This window comes from Hesperophylax consimilis, chromosome 22 (assembly GCF_061612785.1).
Source record: "Hesperophylax consimilis isolate HC1 chromosome 22, BYU_Hcon_1.0, whole genome shotgun sequence".
Lineage (NCBI taxonomy): Eukaryota > Metazoa > Arthropoda > Insecta > Trichoptera > Limnephilidae > Hesperophylax > Hesperophylax consimilis.
In genome coordinates this window covers 1,369,572-1,387,715 of record NC_142857.1, presented here as the reverse complement: position 1 = coordinate 1,387,715, position 18,144 = coordinate 1,369,572, and the positions used below count along the sequence as shown (strand labels likewise).

Below are 18,144 nucleotides of genomic sequence, written 5' to 3'. Positions count from 1 at the left end.
CTGCTTCGGGCGCCGACTTGCTAAGGCGCTGATAATACCTAATACAGCAACCTTGAGGTTTTGACTAGTGCCATGTGCCATTTGGCTCAGGGCAGGCCCTGGCGACCTGTGGCAGTGTGATATGCTCAAGAATCGCTGGGAAATCCTTCGGTTACGTGCAGCATACACCATGTATACATGCTGTAGTTACGTGCAGCATACACCATGTATACTGCATTGTGTGAAAATACTTTTTTTGGGTTGGGATAGACTGCGTTTGGTTTAGATACTTTGTGGTCACATATTTCAGTCAACCATATCATTCGGTTGCCCTGACTTTGCCAGTAGGACTATGGCGCCCCCAATTGGATATGTTGTGAGGCTAAAGGGAGTGAGAAGGAGAAGAAGATGGGAAGAGAAAGGTTGGGAATTACTAGGCTCTTCGATCTGGTCTAATTCGAGTGTCAACTAAAGATGGTTGGTACCTGAAATGTGCTGTCAGTACGGTTCCAGTTATAAAAGACTGATGTGGTTCTTTATCCAGTTACATTTGGAATGTGGCTAGAACAGAACCAGAAGAATATAATAAAAGAATAAATCCTTAAAAATATGGAAAATTCGAATAAGACAGTAGATTATTTACTATGGGCCGGTATATCAGTAATTTTTAGAAATTCACTGGGCTTATCTTGTCATGGTTCGAGGCTCCAGAGAACTTAAATAATATCTCTCTTAGTGAGCATAAAGAGCAACTGATATACCGGCTAGGTAGTACTTTATTTAATGTAAGGGAAAGTCGCACCAGTCACCTCAGTTACTAAATTAATTCAAAGTAAATAAACTTTTAATGTGGATGCGGACAGAAAGAAAAGGTGGGAAAGAAATAAAAAAAAGTAAATTATACAGGGAAAAAATCTTTATTGAGTCATATTTTTACAAATTATTGGAAATCAGACAGGTATGGATAAATTTTCGTAAAAAAACTAAGAAATAAAAAACTAATATGGCAGAGAATTATTATTTGTATGGTAAAATATACTAATAATTAAAAAAAATATGCACATTAAACATATATCTTTACACCCAAGAATAAGAAAGGTACAGAAATTAAGGTAATTATTTAACAAATTAAAAGCATCATTAAAAAAATAGTAACAATAACTACGCAAATATATACGCATATTTTACATAAAATGCTAAATGCATGGCCAGAAATACATCTTTCAAATTAAAAATATTGAATTAAATCAAATTGCTACAAAGGTTCCAAAATTTTCACAAAACACAAACATATTACGGATACACATAAAACATTAAATGGTACCACAAAAACGTACTAATATGGTTTTATACCAAAGAAATATGCTTTATAGGTTGTACCAAAAGAGATACAGATGAAAGATTTCAAAATCCACACATATGACTAAATTAGGCTGTAATAATATTATTTGAGACACCTAGTGTGATAATGGTCCAAATGTGTTGATTTATAATCATAAATTTTTCGCTATCAAATTTAAAAAAAATTATTATCAAGTATAAGCTTGTACGTGATATAATATGTGTTTGTTTATTGACTATGATACTTTTCAGCTTTTATTAATGGACAAGAGATGGTGTTGGTGCAAAATAAATATAGTTTATGTGAACCATTGATAGATAAGATTATTGGAAGTTAGGTAATAGAAATGAGGTGATATTATACTGAGGGCGCCCGCACATGAGAGCCTTTAGTCACGCTGACAATTGAAAACTCTGTCCAGTGTCGCGCTTCTAGTGTGCACACTATACCGCAATGGATTTTCATGTCAGCAACAACTCCACGACTAAAGTCTCTGGTCTGCAGGCACTCTAACTCTCTTAAGACAAAAAATTTACAAATACAGACTGTATCAACTCGTACCCGAAAGACTATACAGTTTTAAGTCCTGAGCACTTTTGGAGTAAAAAATGTACATGTTTTACTGCTCGATATTTTTACAATAAAAAAATAAAAATTATTACACATCTTCACTGGGTACAGCCTAGCGGCACAAGTGATGCAATCCGTCTCGTTCCAACAGAACCGTACAGACGAGGCAGGTGAGTACCACGTGATGCGTTGCGAACTACTGGGCCGGCCCTGTGCAGCCGCAATTGGAACAGTCTGCTTCGGGCGCCGACTTGCTAAGGCGCTGATAATACCTAATACAGCAACCTTGAGGTTTTGACTAGTGCCATGTGCCATTTGGCTCAGGGCAGGCCCTGGCGACCTGTGGCAGTGTGATATGCTCAAGAATCGCTGGGAAATCCTTCGGTTACGTGCAGCATACACCATGTATACATGCTGTAGTTACGTGCAGCATACACCATGTATACTGCATTGTGTGAAAATACTTTTTTTGGGTTGGGATAGACTGCGTTTGGTTTAGATACTTTGTGGTCACATATTTCAGTCAACCATATCATTCGGTTGCCCTGACTTTGCCAGTAGGACTATGGCGCCCCCAATTGGATATGTTGTGAGGCTAAAGGGAGTGAGAAGGAGAAGAAGATGGGAAGAGAAAGGTTGGGAATTACTAGGCTCTTCGATCTGGTCTAATTCGAGTGTCAACTAAAGATGGTTGGTACCTGAAATGTGCTGTCAGTACGGTTCCAGTTATAAAAGACTGATGTGGTTCTTTATCCAGTTACATTTGGAATGTGGCTAGAACAGAACCAGAAGAATATAATAAAAGAATAAATCCTTAAAAATATGGAAAATTCGAATAAGACAGTAGATTATTTACTATGGGCCGGTATATCAGTAATTTTTAGAAATTCACTGGGCTTATCTTGTCATGGTTCGAGGCTCCAGAGAACTTAAATAATATCTCTCTTAGTGAGCATAAAGAGCAACTGATATACCGGCTAGGTAGTACTTTATTTAATGTAAGGGAAAGTCGCACCAGTCACCTCAGTTACTAAATTAATTCAAAGTAAATAAACTTTTAATGTGGATGCGGACAGAAAGAAAAGGTGGGAAAGAAATAAAAAAAAGTAAATTATACAGGGAAAAAATCTTTATTGAGTCATATTTTTACAAATTATTGGAAATCAGACAGGTATGGATAAATTTTCGTAAAAAAACTAAGAAATAAAAAACTAATATGGCAGAGAATTATTATTTGTATGGTAAAATATACTAATAATTAAAAAAAATATGCACATTAAACATATATCTTTACACCCAAGAATAAGAAAGGTACAGAAATTAAGGTAATTATTTAACAAATTAAAAGCATCATTAAAAAAATAGTAACAATAACTACGCAAATATATACGCATATTTTACATAAAATGCTAAATGCATGGCCAGAAATACATCTTTCAAATTAAAAATATTGAATTAAATCAAATTGCTACAAAGGTTCCAAAATTTTCACAAAACACAAACATATTACGGATACACATAAAACATTAAATGGTACATAAAATTAAAAGTAAATATGTAAGACAATTGTTGTATTTATGCTAATAACTCTAATCCGATAAAGAATTCACACAAAACAAATTATTTAAAGTTACGAAAATCAGTTATATTTAGTTATGAAAATAGTTTATGCCAAACGAGAGTATATTATCTTTATCTAGGTATGTATAATGTATATATTTAGCATATTTTCCATCAATATTAAAGATAGTTTATTTTAAATACAAACGAAAAAGTTTGAGTTTAGATTTCACGGCCTCACCATGAATAATTTTAGGGTTATTATGCCTACTTTATCCAACGTTTCGACATCTGCCCTGATGATGGACATTGTCATAAGGCTGTCTGAAACGTTGGTTAAGGAAGGAGTAACCAAAAATTAATCATGATAAAAAATTTTGAGCTTCTAAATTTGTTGCTTAATATTTTTCTTTGAGACAAGTAGAAAAGTGTTCAATATTATATTATGTAAACAAAGAATGGATGATATTCTATGAGGATTATTAAATATTATTTTATTTTCTTAAAAACCTTGTGGTGTAAAATTATAAATATAAATAATTTTAAAAAATATATTTTAGACCCAAAGAACATTTTTCAGCCCTGGTGGCCGAAGTCGGTGCCTAAAATATTGTAAAATGTTGGTAAATTCCCATGGAACAGGGAATTTAATAATTAATTTTTTAAATGTATTATTGTAATTTTTTTTAATCCTCATAGTTTGTTGTATTTCTAAAATTGGACTATGTCAGACACCCGTATTAAAAATATAATTAAGTATTTTAAATGGAATAAATACAGTCAGCCTGCAATTTTTTTCGATTTTGTATTTCTTAGAAAATTCTAGTGAACACTTTCAATATATTTATGGTACCACAGTTAAGCTAGTAGAAATGGCTCTAAGTAAAGAAGACAAACACCGCTTTAGTATGTATTTACAACAACCGGAATGAAAACTCTTAAATATTATGAATTAGAAAATGAAATGCTTAAAATTATTGTTGTTAAAAAGTCAAATAATAGATGAGGTACCGAAAAAACATGATTCTGTAAAGGCCTCAATGGGATTTCTATACAATGACAAAATAAACTTTTTTACACACAATTTACCTTCTCCCGTGATCTAATATAATTATTTCCTACAATCTCAATCGACACAAAAATATCATATTATTTCAAAACCTTTCTGAATAATGCAAAACCCATCCTGATATTGCCAACAGCTTTATAAGACGTTACGAAAGACACGTTCGACAAGAACTCGTGAACACAACTTTGTCATTAAAACCCATACTAATATTACCAACAGCTTTGTAAGACATTACGATAGACACCTTCGACAAGAACTCGTGAACACAATTTTGTCATTAAAACCCATCCTGATATTGCTAACAGCTTTAGAAGACGTTACGATAGACACATTCGACAAGAACTCATGAACACAACTTTGTCATTAAAAATAGTGCTTAAATCTAAAACACTTTAATTGGTATCTTATAGGATTTACTTGAAACATAAACACTATAGAAATGTGGTATATTAAACACTGTTTAAAGGAACACTCTAATTGTGGTTCATGTTAAATAGTTTTATATAGAAAACAGTCAGGAATGGGTTTCATTTTATCCAGGTCAAATCGTTTCCAGGTCAATCAGATTTCCGATTTCTATCATCAACAGGAATAGCACATAGATTACATTTTTGTTATTTTGTATCAATAAAATATTACAGATAAATTTCAGAGCACAATCACAAAGAATCAATGAGCAAGATTTTTGTAAAGATGGGTTACGAAAACATGTGACAAATAATTTTCCATCAAAGCCTAAGTATAAAAAATAGTGGCCAATTTGTAGCATGGACAACGAGTTCCTAATATTTAAAATTAATTGAGTTTACCGCAACACGGCTTTAGTTTATATTGAATTATATAGTTATTTCTAGCGGGCAAGGCTAACAGACGTTTAAAAAAGTGGATATCAGATGTTGTGAAGAAATCAGCAGATTACAGAGTTAAACAACATGAATTTATACACACGTGAAAAGTTCAAACACCGTAAGTATAAGTAAAACAGAAGAGACGAGAAATTAATTTGCTCGTAATCGAGGTTTGGTTAGAGCATCGGATGGCGGCAGCATTTTAAAATTCAGACAAAAATAGTTAACTATTTGCTAATATTTAACCAAAAAGGCCGCAAGGTTCTTTGTTCAAACCAATTTTAACACTGACAATAGTGTCATGTCTTTACACAGATGAAAGGTCTCCTGGAAACGACTGGTTTAGGTTGATTATATTTAGCCAATCATTCTCCAATACTGTTCGGTTTAAATAACAAATGGCTTGTGAATTGTGACCAGTTAAACCGGGCAAAAGTGTTAAAATAATTTAAACAGGTCACAAATACCTAATACACTGCTTCGGTCAAATGAGTTCAGAAATACAGTAGAGTCAACCAATTGCGATGCAGTTAAGAAGATCAAACAAAGGCGTAGCACATCAAATCAGGATGATAGAAATCTCGTCCAGTCCCTCGGAGTGTGAGTTGGTGGGTTAGTTGGCGCTAACGGTGGGCGGCTGGTGAGTGGGAGTGACTTTGGCTCCAGGCAGCTTGCCCAGGATCTTGGAGATGTCGACGCCGGTCAGAGCGTTGATGGCGGGCGGCAGCTGTCCGACCAGTTTGGTGATCTCTCCGGCTGCACCGCCGTTGGCATCAGAGCCGATCAGAACTATCTCGTCCACCTTGGCCAGGGGCGCTGACACTTCGGCGGCAATCTGGAATAAAGCAAATGCTAAATTAGTAACCACATCTGCCACTGCAAGGATGTCCGAAACATGGGTTTGTATCAGCACTCCACTGTGGACTGCTAACCTGGCTTCTTTTCCAGACTTCATTAATAGAGTTTCCTACATTCACCATTCTTTTAAAGTTCTTATCATTCTTTCTATCTCTCACGAATACAGTATAGTCACTATAATCCGAAACCCTAATAATCCCAAAGACCGGGTAACACGGGTGCTGGATGGGTGGTTGGAAAACACAAGATGTTAACCATTAAAGAAAAAAGTGTAATTTTAAAGAGACTTGAAAGTGGAGAGAGTTGTACGAAACTAGCGAGGGAATTGATAAATCCACAGTATCTGATTCGAGATGTAGCATCTACATTAAAGTCCCGTAAACCGTCAAACTCTGAAAATCCAGCTGTTTCTTAAAGATTCCAGAAGATTCGTAAACAGGCTCGGTTTTTAATAGTTTGGATTATAGAGACTATACTGTACTTAAAAAATACACAAACTCATCAACTTGCTCCAAGTATTCATCAATCATAACTATTTTACACACTTTTTTTGTACTCTCTCTCTTTAAAAAACTGTGATTTAGGAATTACATTCATCAATGTCTCATTCTGCATAGTACTTTGTTTATCCTAGACACGAGAGACTGCTGATCTTCCATTCTGTTATAAATCAGCAATGCATCATCAGCATACAACAGGCAACATACTTTCAGATTGCTCATTTTCGCGCCCAAGTCCACATATTTAAAATTGAGATCTGACTCAATGTGTTGAGTGTAATTGGTTGGTTGGTTGCTTACCTTTGGAAGTGCCTCCATGACCATGGCCATGATGGCGGCGTCCCCATACTGCTTGAAGACCGTGGCCTTCATGACCATGCGCTTGGCTTCGGCGTTACCCACGGCCGCGATGGCGTCGGCCTCTGCTTTTCCCATCAGCTTGATGCGATCCGCGTCAGCCTTGGCGGCCTCGATGGTCTGGGTCCTGGAAGGAAAACAGACAGACGTTAATAAATTATAATAATAATCTTTCCAACAAGGCTTTCATTCATACGCTTGGTGTTACTCTAACCGACCAGAGCAGGCGCTAAACTCTATCAAAGTCAGAATTAAGGTATCCTCTCAAAAGCTATGCGCACTGTACAGGGCCCGCAGATAACAACAAATCGCACAACTCTGGTCTGCAGCCCCAAAATGAATACAATCTTTAGAGCAAAAGCAACAGGTGGGAATGCTATCCTTATTCTACTGGCATTTCAATGGAAGATGCTCCGAGGAACTAGTGTCACTGATCACTTCGGTTGACATTTGTCTCATGAGCTGTTGAGCTCGACTGTGGAACGATTTGCCGACCTGTGTATTTCCTCCCTACCACAACAGCATACAACATGTATGACAAATATGACATTGGTAGGTCCCGTGTTTAGTACATGGGCCTCGTTGCACATAACTTATTAATTATCTGTAAATATTAGAAGAGGATTGAGCTCACTTCTTGCCGTCGGCCAGGCAGTGCATCTTGAAAGCCTCCGCCTCAGCGGGCAGACGCACCATGGCCATCAGCTCGGCGGCCTTGCGCTGCACTTCCTGCTGCTCCACCTCGATGCGCTTGCGCCGCTCCACCACCTCGATCTGGATCTCCTCGTTCCTGATGCGCTGGCGCACCTTGGCCGCCTGAAGCTCGTAGGCTAGCTGCGCCTCGGCTTTCTGCAATTCAACAAACATGGAGAGTTCAAAAAGTGCTCAAAGACATTTGGCCATTTAGGAAGAACAGCTTTGTCGTGTGACAAACTGAAGAAGATTGAGATTAGGTTCAACTGGAGACATTTGAGGGAGTATTACGTTGACATTTGAAAACCTGAAATCTTAAATATGGAACAGAATTGATTCGACTGAAATGACCTCTTGGATGCAGAATAAATTAAATAGGCAAACCTCAATTTATTATGCCCTACAAAACTAGGGACAAAAGTATCAAGAACAAAGAAGTTACACACAAAATAGAATAAACTATAGACCAGAAAAAGAAACTGTTATTGTACCAGCTATGTTGAGTCATAATTTGTAGAGATAACTTACCGCGGTATTGACTTCTTGGTCAAAGTGTGCCTTCTGCAACTTGAACATTCTCGAGTTATCTTCTATCTTCGTATCTGTCGAATATTTCACGTCCATGGCTGATTTCTCACACTCTGCCTCCTGCAAATAAAAACAAAAACACATTTAAAATAAGATCACCATTACACACTATGATCGACTCCAGGATAACGGGTGGAAGCAGTAAGGAACAGGCCGCGGAAATCCCAGTAGACGAAAGACCCACTGGTCTGAAACCATCAGACAATCAGCAAAGACAAGGTGTAGTGTATGACACCAAATGATGATGAATGAATCAATAACATGTACTAACAATAGAATACTCTAAACTTGTTATAATAAAGTTGCCGACTGTGAAATTTTCCGAAATCGATCTTTAAATTATGATGAAAAACAAGATTTCCAGGAGAACCCACAAATTAACATGGCTAATGATTTTACACCAGAGGTAATAAGTAATAAGCAATAACTCACTATAAAGCCCCGTGTACCTGAAGACACGGTGGTTATTCTGAGCCCCATCAGCTTATGGGCTATAAAACATTAAGTTATTTAGAAAGTGAGGCATAAAACACAAAGCCCTGTTTTTTGGGGCAGCCCCATTGGGGTTTAGTGATTTATTAGAAGGGGTGTATTGTGAATTCGGAATTGCAGAGGTAGTATTTACTCAACAGAGGAAGATATTTGTTGAAAATAATCATTTAAATAGGGTTAGAATATTGACGCAATAATTATAATAACGTCAGAGAAAATTGTGGTAAAGGCTTAGTGCAGCGGCTAACCCGTCGTTAAGCGAGAAAAAACTACATAAGTGAAAGCAAAGCGAAATATTAACGTGAAGATATGAAAAGAATTCCAAATGATGAGACACCGAGAATCACGCCCTCCAGTGAAAACAAACTTCTTGCTCTCTAGGCAAAACGAGGAAGAGGTGAATTGACTTCGAGAAAGAAGATTGAGCAGGATGGGAAAGGTCTGAGGCATAGATAACAGAACAGAACACATCTGAAAACCGGTGGCGTGAATTACTAGAAGCCGGAGCCGGAGGTGGACATTGACACAGAGAGGAGGTAAATGATATTTTAGGGTTTAGTAAGTTATTATAACGATTGTAGAGTTGTAGTAGTTGTGCCGTATATGTAAATACGGCGTAATGCGGAGTAGGTTGCTTAATGCTCACCCTAATGCCGGCATCCCTGTTCGCCTCCGCGACGCCGGCGTCGGCGTCCCTCTTGACGACGGCCGTCTGCGCCTTGCCCAGAGACGCGAGGTACTGCACCTCATCGTTCACGTCCTTGATGGTGAACGAGAGGATCTCGATGCCCATACGGCCGACGTCCGGTGCGGCCACCTCGCGGACTAGGGCGGCGAACTGGTCCCTGTCCTTGTAAACCTCTTCTACTGTAAGAGTTCCTGCAACACACAGACAGACAACATCACATTAAACACTGCCAATAGACTATTACATCAAATGGGAACATACATAAGGACACTCTTCCACGGGAAAATGAAAGTATCCGATACTGATGTTGTGTATTCACGTCACAAACAACTTGTAGCGCACAGTCCTTACATGTTGTTACTGAAATGACGACACCACCACTTCTCGAAATATCGACCGGCTGTTTGTGGGAGACTGGCGTCACCGACAAGTTAACAAAATGTAGGAACCGTATGCTTGTTACGAACCTTCACACAGCTGTACGGCGTTGATCGCCAAGACGTTTGAATCAAATTAACAAATAGTTATCGGATACTTGCTGTGTATCCGATTACTATTTGTTAAGGAGGGCCTAACTGGTAATGAAATAGGTAATGGTAATAGGTGGTCTGATTCAGGAGGTCCCCTTTTCTAGTAAACTAGTCAAAATAAATAACGTAATTAGTGCGGCTAGGTTTCTGTTTTGATTGACCTAAGAGTTAAGTTTACACTTGACTGAACGAATTCATTCATACTAAAATGTTTTACAGATTTTAACAAAAAGTTAGGTACAACCTTAACTTTTTATTAGGCAAAGCAAAAAGTAATGACTAATAAATAAATAAACAAATAATAATAATAATAATAAGTGTTTTTTTTTTTTTTTTGTGTAACAAATAGATATAATGATACCCTCACTGGGATCTCCCGTGCTAAGGATTTCATTTACATATTATGTATAATTTAATTATAAGAACATTAATATTACATCAAGGTTACATAATATGGATTTAATTATGAACACATATCATGCAGTATAATTTTTTTTTTTTTTTAATAATTTTAAAATAAGTAAGATGTTTTTTGATATATATATATGAAGTGTTTTTTGGTATAGTTATATATATGAAGTGTTTTTTGGTATAGTTCAGTTGATTCTGTTTTAGTCTGTGTTTGATCTCAGTAAATTTTCTATTTCAGATCTCCCTATGTTAAGTATCCAGATTTTTATTTCAGATTTAAATGTTAAAGTGTTGAGGTTTTTGAGTGAGAGTGGTATTTTGCTGTAGAGTTTAATACTATGATATAAGAAGCTTTTTTGCCCAAAAGTTGTATTGGTAGTTATTTGTTGGATAAGTTTATGACCATGAGATCTAGTGTTTCTATTGTACGTGTTTGTTGTTATTTCTTGGGTTTTGTACTTATGAATGTAAATGAGTATATATAAATAATGACATGGCGATTCACTGTAATTCGTGGAAAAACGACTGATCAAACATTTAATGATAATAACCTTTTTTAACAATCGTGAAGAGGTTTTTTTGGTTGTTTCTATTTCAAAGTCCGACATAATTTATTTTAAATTATCCACTTCCCACCACAACTATAATTAACTCAAGTATAGAGTACAGTTCCACTGTGTTCCAAACGTTTGGAACTTTTCTGTAGACTTTATGTAAAAAAGAATAGAAAAATAACTCAATCGAAGCTATATAATGTTTGGTTTCAAACCCAGGAATAGTTACAACACTGACTGGAAATCAGCGTTAGCCCATAAATGAAAAATTAATAATTTAACAAGCCATTAATGAATCCTAGTGATAAATTTAATATTGCCACCGAGCCCCCCCGGGGAAAAATCCAAATGTTTGACTATTTCTCACAGAGCAACGAGATTTAAAATGTGAAAATTATCAAAGTATTGATAACTTTGAGGTATTAAGTAAATACATATATCAAAACAAATTAACATTGAAAAAATATCTATTTATGGCGTTTTTTTCCTCACATTAGGTACTATCGAGCCCCCGGGGAAATATCCCGCGAAGAATAACGACACAGTATCAGACCTAAAATGTTCGTCTGTTTGCCCACCAATCAAGTAGAATTTTACAGACAAATGCCCGCACGTTTTTCTAAGAAAATATACCGCTTTTGGGAAAAATACATTCGTTTACGCCAGTAAATAAAGTTCCAACACAAAATAAGACAAAAGAACGTGTGTTGTTAAATATGCAAGAGCTAAGATGATTCATCATGGTAGGTTTACATTCATCATTTTATAAAATTAAAATAAAATGGTTTACATCGACACGAAACCCATATACAAATACTCTAAAATATGCATATTTGTCTATATTCGACGGCCGGCATAGTCCAGTGGTAACGCATTGGACTGCCATTCCGAAGGTCGCGGGTTCGAACCCGGCGTGCGCAAATAAATTTTATTTGATTAATTTGTGTTATTTCACAATTAATTAATTAAAATAATATATAGTATATTTGCGGCACGTTCCAGAGTGGAAGATACTACCAGTATCGCCCTGGTGTAAGACCACCATTCAGAATTGAAACGTTGCTCCAAATGGCTTTAGCCGTGTTTAGTGACTAGATCTGAATAGCCAGGTACTTCCCCACCTTCCTCTTTCCCTTCCCCACTTACCTTCAGCCTCACAACACCCCCCAATTGGGGATGCCATAGTCTCACTGGCTCCAGACGGGAGCAGTTGGGACTCTTGTGAGGTTTCACTATAAAAAAAAAATTAAAAAAATACTGATGCACGATATGTTCGCATGTGACGTCAAATTTAATTAAAAAAAATTAAAGTTTTCTGGTAAATTTATAGATTTGCGAACACGTATAATTGAACTTATGTGAGGCGCGTCGACATAACTAATACTGTTAATTTACGAACATATCGTACCGTACATTGTCCAAGTACACAACTAGAATCACTGATCATATAACCCCTAGAATTGTGAACTTTACGTATTTAAAATACAATCGATTTTTCCAATTTACAAAAGATTTTTCAAAAGACAGACCAATGAAATCAATAAAATAACTTCATTATCGGCTAAAGAAAAAAATGTGAAATTATCGCATTCCTCTTCAATCTCGATGCTCACAATTCTCGCATTCCTCTTCAATCTCAATGCTCACTATTCTTGCACTCCTCTTCAATCTCAATGCTCAAAATTACGAATTCCTATTCAATCTCAATGCTCACAATTCTCGCATTCCTCTTCAATCTCAATGCTCACTATTCTTGCACTCCTCTTCAATCTCAATGCACACTATTCTTGCACTCCTCTTCAATCTCAATGCTCAAAATTTCGAATTCCTCTTCAATCTCAATGCTCACAATTCTCGCATTCCTCTTCAATCTCAATGCTCACTATTCTTGCACTCCTCTTCAATCTCAATGCTCACTATTCTTGCACTCCTCTTCAATCTCAATGCTCAAAATTTCGAATTCCTCTTCAATCTCAATGCTCACAATTCTCGCATTCCTCTTCTCAATGCTTACAATTTTTCGAAATAACGCTTTGTTTCAAAGAAATAACATTTTTGTCGGGAGAGTCGCAAAAAGATGCATTAATGTTCTATTTTAGTTAAAATTAATACATACACCTGTGCTAGTCCAGGAGAGAGACCGTACGTGACGTCATCATTCAAGCATCTTCCGTTTTTTCGTTTTAAAACAAGACGCGTAAGAAGGAAGATGACGAACGTCGACGTTCCGAAAGTCCATAGGAGCTCTCGCTGGGACCAGTTTAAGCGATATTTCTCGTGCTTAGTTCACGCTATGTTGTTGTATAATGCCACGTACACATACGCGAGCCGAACTGACGAACTGAACCTTAACTTATGGGAAAGGACTGAAGCAACCGCAAATAGCGCGAAACGCCGCTTGCAGTTGATTCGTTCCTTTCCCGTAATTCGAGGTACGGTTCGCGTTTCGGTTCGCAAATGTATACGTACTCTAAGGAACACCAATTTCGGCAAATGTCACATTATACTAAACAAGATTTAACATGGCGTCAACTCCAACGACAAACTCCGCTTATAAAAGTTTTTACCAAATATGAATTTAAATGCACGTTTTTCCATCTCCCCCGACGGATGAGAAAGGATTGGTGTATGCTTTGAAGGCTAGCGTTTCAATTAAATTATCTCGTTTTTGGAATTTTGTAAATTATTTACGCAAATTGTAATCACGAAATCATTATATTCATTATTTTGTGTTGTCAAATAATGATATTTTCTAGTTTAGGATCTCTCTAACGACATAAATGCATGAAATCAGAACAGTTTACTCTACCCACAATAATAATTAACTTTCAAATGTTAATGACATATTAAATACATTCACATAAAATTTGCTTCTGAACATAACGTAACCGAATTATTATGTGTGTAATTTTCTATTCACATTCCTTCGTAAAATCATGTATTATATTTTGTTTTGTTTAACTGATGTTTGAACCTTCCTACCCAGGAACTGGAATCGACAACCCTACCGATCGGGTAGGACCGACATTTTTTCTTATGAGAACTGCTGTAATGTGATAACATCTCAGAGATTTGCGTATATGACCGTGTATGTGTACGTGATTGCCACTGAATGCATGCATATAATATATTGTCAGCGACAACCAGCCTATCTGCCGAGTTTCAGCTCGATCGGATGTCGGGAAGTGGGATGATTTCCGCTTCCAAGACATGCTTTACCGAAAACAAAAGGGAAATTCAAATAGATAAATTTAATAATTATTTTTACGCAATGTCAAACAACAAACTTCCAAGTGTACAAAAACTTTATTAAAAAAATATTTTATTTAAACAAAAAAAAAAACATATCTGAATACTCCACTGCCAAACATAAATACTCAACCAGAGCAATAAGCCAAAATATACATAAATACTCCCAGTTTGAAAACGTCTTTAAGACAGAGAAATATTAAATTCTATACTACGAAACTATACAATGCTCTACCAAATCAAAAATAACAGAAATTAATATATTTAAAATAAAAGTAAAAACATGGCTGAGAGAACAAAGTGATAATCAACTTGCAAACATTATGAAGACGATGTAAAGACAACTTGAAACTAAATGTACAAACTTTGCCATTGAAACTAATTCGATTAGGAATTTATACTTATATTATACTTTATACCCACATCATGTACAAACTTTGCCATTGAAACTAATTCGATTAAGAATTTATACTTATATTATTCTTTATACCCACATCATGTACAAACTTTGCCATTGAATCTAATTCGATTAAGAATTTATACTTATATTATACTATATAGCCACAGTATGTACAAACTTTATAACCACATTATGTACAAACTTTGCTATTGAAACTAATTCGATTAAGTAAATAGTAAATATAAAAATGTTCCCTGCAAATAAACCAAAAATTAACTTGCTAACCTCACGAGAGCATCATCAATGTTAATCCACCAATTAAGTTAGGCTAGGTTAGGACAGATAGTGTTTGGATGGGTCATTGTGCACATATTGACATGTAATTTGGTACACTAACATTATGTCCATAGGCGGAAAATCAACACTCCCGTATAATTAGCAATTACTAAACACCTTAGAATAAACCAATTAATAATTACCTTGTGATATTAAAGAACGTCAGGCCTATCATTAGGCCGACAGGCAGCGTGTACATCGCTAGTAAACTCATCACTAAATCTCACAACACAACCACTTTTTAAACACTGTATATTATTATTATAAATTATGAATAGAGTTAAAAAATATATTTTTTAATATCTTATCCTTATCAGTCTTTTGTTCTTTTAAAATAGTATTGTCTGATAAAAATTTTATCTAAAATTACAACAAACACATTAAATTAAATGTACAAATTAAATTACGATAATTTATTTTAATTCGAATGTGCGAAATTCAATTGCACGAAAAAATCACCCAATTTTTTCTTTTAAATATACAATTGCACGAAAAAAACCTCCGATTTTTTGTTTTAAACATATAATTGCACAAAAATTCAATTTAAAGGTGTGTACATTATTATATTGGTATTGAATCAGCGAACCAAAAACAAAATCACACAATTTCTATAAAAACAGTATTTTGCTGTAATTATTTTATTTACAATTTACACTGCCAAAGAATAAGCTTGTTTCTTTTTAAGTAAAGCAGCACTTAATAAAAGCGAATAATGCACTGTGCACAGATGAAAAACAGATTGCAGCAAATCGTTAAAATTTATGTGAAATGGAAAATTTGATAAATACCCGTTCAACTAGCGATAAAATTTATGATTGGTGGGAAAAAATCCGATCAAAGATAATATCCAAGTCACCTTTGTTTTAAAAATTTAAAGGTCAATTGCTATTGTTAGCGGCTAGGTGAGGGGTGAAATGAAGCAGTGAACTGAGCGACAACCGACAACACGTCTACGACCCGCAAATGGTGACAGCGCAATGCGTGATTACTTCCAGGAGGCTGGTTTACATATAATTGCTATCATTGTAGGTTTTGCGAGGTCCATTCTTGGGAGATAGAAGTACATTGGTGGAGATCGCAAGATTCCGTTAGCAATTTTTTAATAATGGCGTAATGTAATAGTGAAGTAGGGACCATACAAAATAATAATAAATAGCCATAATTTTAAAAGATAAAACTACAAAATTAGTAAGTTTCTCATTTTGGTGGTATGCAATTAACATACGAAACCCATAGTTTTTTAGTTTTTTAGCGTAAAAATATATATAAGGAAATTTTTTTTAGTAATGTTATTTCAAACAGACTTACGCTTACGAGGTCTTAACAGTTAGGTAACGAAAGGTAAAAAAAATGTTATAATGTTGAAGATTTTAGCCTGTGGCGCACTATCTTTATCACTTTAGTTAGTAAACACATTACGTAGAATCTAGATAATGGATTACTAATTAGGCGAAAAAATGCCTGCGGCGCTTATTCTCTGCGTGCTTACGGTCGTACAAAGATTCTCGATGGATTAAATTATTTTATAAACGAACGGTACGTGAAAAATTCCGCCTGTGGCGGAGGTCAATTAGAGATGCAAGGTTTTGTATAATACACAAAATATATTTTTATGAAAAAAAAAAAATAATTAGGTTTTTAGGTCCGATTAAAAACGTTTTTATTTTTTTTATTCATAATTTTGACAGAGCGATATCCATTTACGAAGATTTACTGAAAGATGCAATCCACATAGATCACGCTCTCGATAATAATATTAATAACACTTAATATCAAGGGCACATGATATATTAATTGCGTCAATATAAACCAATTCCATTACCAGTAAGAACCTACACGAACCATTGTGTTAAACTAAATAAGATTTATGAGAAAATTCACACTGATTAAAATATATTATTCAAATTCAAGCCCTTTGTTTGAAAAAGGGGGTAGAATTAAAACTGTCAAAGAAATTGTACTCTAATTGTTGACTTGGAGATATTTTAATTAGAGTTGAATGCGTAAAGTAAGTTAACTGTACCTCCCAGGTTTAATTTTATTGATCGAGTTATGAGTTATGAAATAATATTTTGTTAAGAGTTTTGTACACCTTTGCGCTCAAAATCTAATAAAGAAAATGATGAAGGAGGTAATAGAATTATGGTAAATTACAATCTTACAATTCCCAGGTAGCTTATGGGTTATACAAACTTCTTAGTGCAAAGTAAATAGCAACGTAGCTCATGTTATGTTGAAATAATAAAGTTCGTATCAAAGGAGCTTTTCGGGTGATCCGTCGTTTCATATAATATTTAATGTCATTATACGGAGCAACGTACTTTAAAATACCTTACACTAATTTAGACAGTGTATGTACAAAACAGTGTAATAACAATAATGCTATTTTACGTAGCGAAGTTTTGTGATATTTCACTTGTGTTATGTATGGCTATATACATATTTATATATTTTGTAAAATGTCCAACTAGGAGTAATTCCCGTTTTAGGACAGACCAATTTTGAAAATGAAAGCGAAAGGTCTAGTTCATTGAACCTTTCAAGTGATCCGTCGTTTCATATAATATTTAATGTCATTAAGAGGTACAACATACAGAAAGAGGTACAACCGAAAAAGACGATACAATATCCGAAAATAAAACCAGCATCTTAACGACGTAAGTGAAGCAGCCGTGCACAAAAATATGCGACGCGCGGCTCTAATGTATTGGACAGACCCAAAGTTGAATTTGCCCTAGCAAATCTCTAAAATAAAGTGAAAATCTTAACGACATAAGTGATGAAGTCATGTAAAAACAATATTCGGCGACGTTATGGACGGACCTACGGTCGACTTTGCCTTAGCAGGCCTAGAAAATCGATCTTTCCGTGGGGTTTATTTTCATCATTTATGATGAACGTATTGCTAAAATCTCAAACGTTTCTAGAAGGATCCCTCGGGAAGTTACTAATTCATCGTTTAGAAAAATAAAATCTGGTACTTACCGCTAATTTTATAATTGAAAAACGTTTTATAAAATTTTCAAACCGTTTTACATAAAACAAATTAATGGTAGGGTCATGTTTTTAGTAATCTTAAATATAAATAACTTACATCTGCAGGGATCCCTCTAGAAACAT

At 35.3% G+C, this 18,144-nt stretch overlaps 1 protein-coding gene across 1 annotated transcript in view; it reads right to left on the bottom strand.

Moving 5' to 3' along the window:
* Positions 1-3,002: 3,002 nt before the first annotated feature.
* Positions 3,003-18,144, bottom strand: part of Flo2 (flotillin-2) — a 710,730-nt gene continuing 695,588 nt past the window's right edge. Inside the window, exons 4-8 of the mRNA XM_089644844.1 lie at positions 9,503-9,735; positions 8,305-8,424; positions 7,718-7,932; positions 7,027-7,210; positions 3,003-6,203 (exon numbers count right to left, since the gene is read on the bottom strand). Of these exons, the coding sequence (XP_089500970.1) occupies positions 5,982-6,203; positions 7,027-7,210; positions 7,718-7,932; positions 8,305-8,424; positions 9,503-9,735 (974 nt within the window). The 3' untranslated portion in view covers positions 3,003-5,981. The remainder of the gene's footprint in view (positions 6,204-7,026; positions 7,211-7,717; positions 7,933-8,304; positions 8,425-9,502; positions 9,736-18,144) is intronic.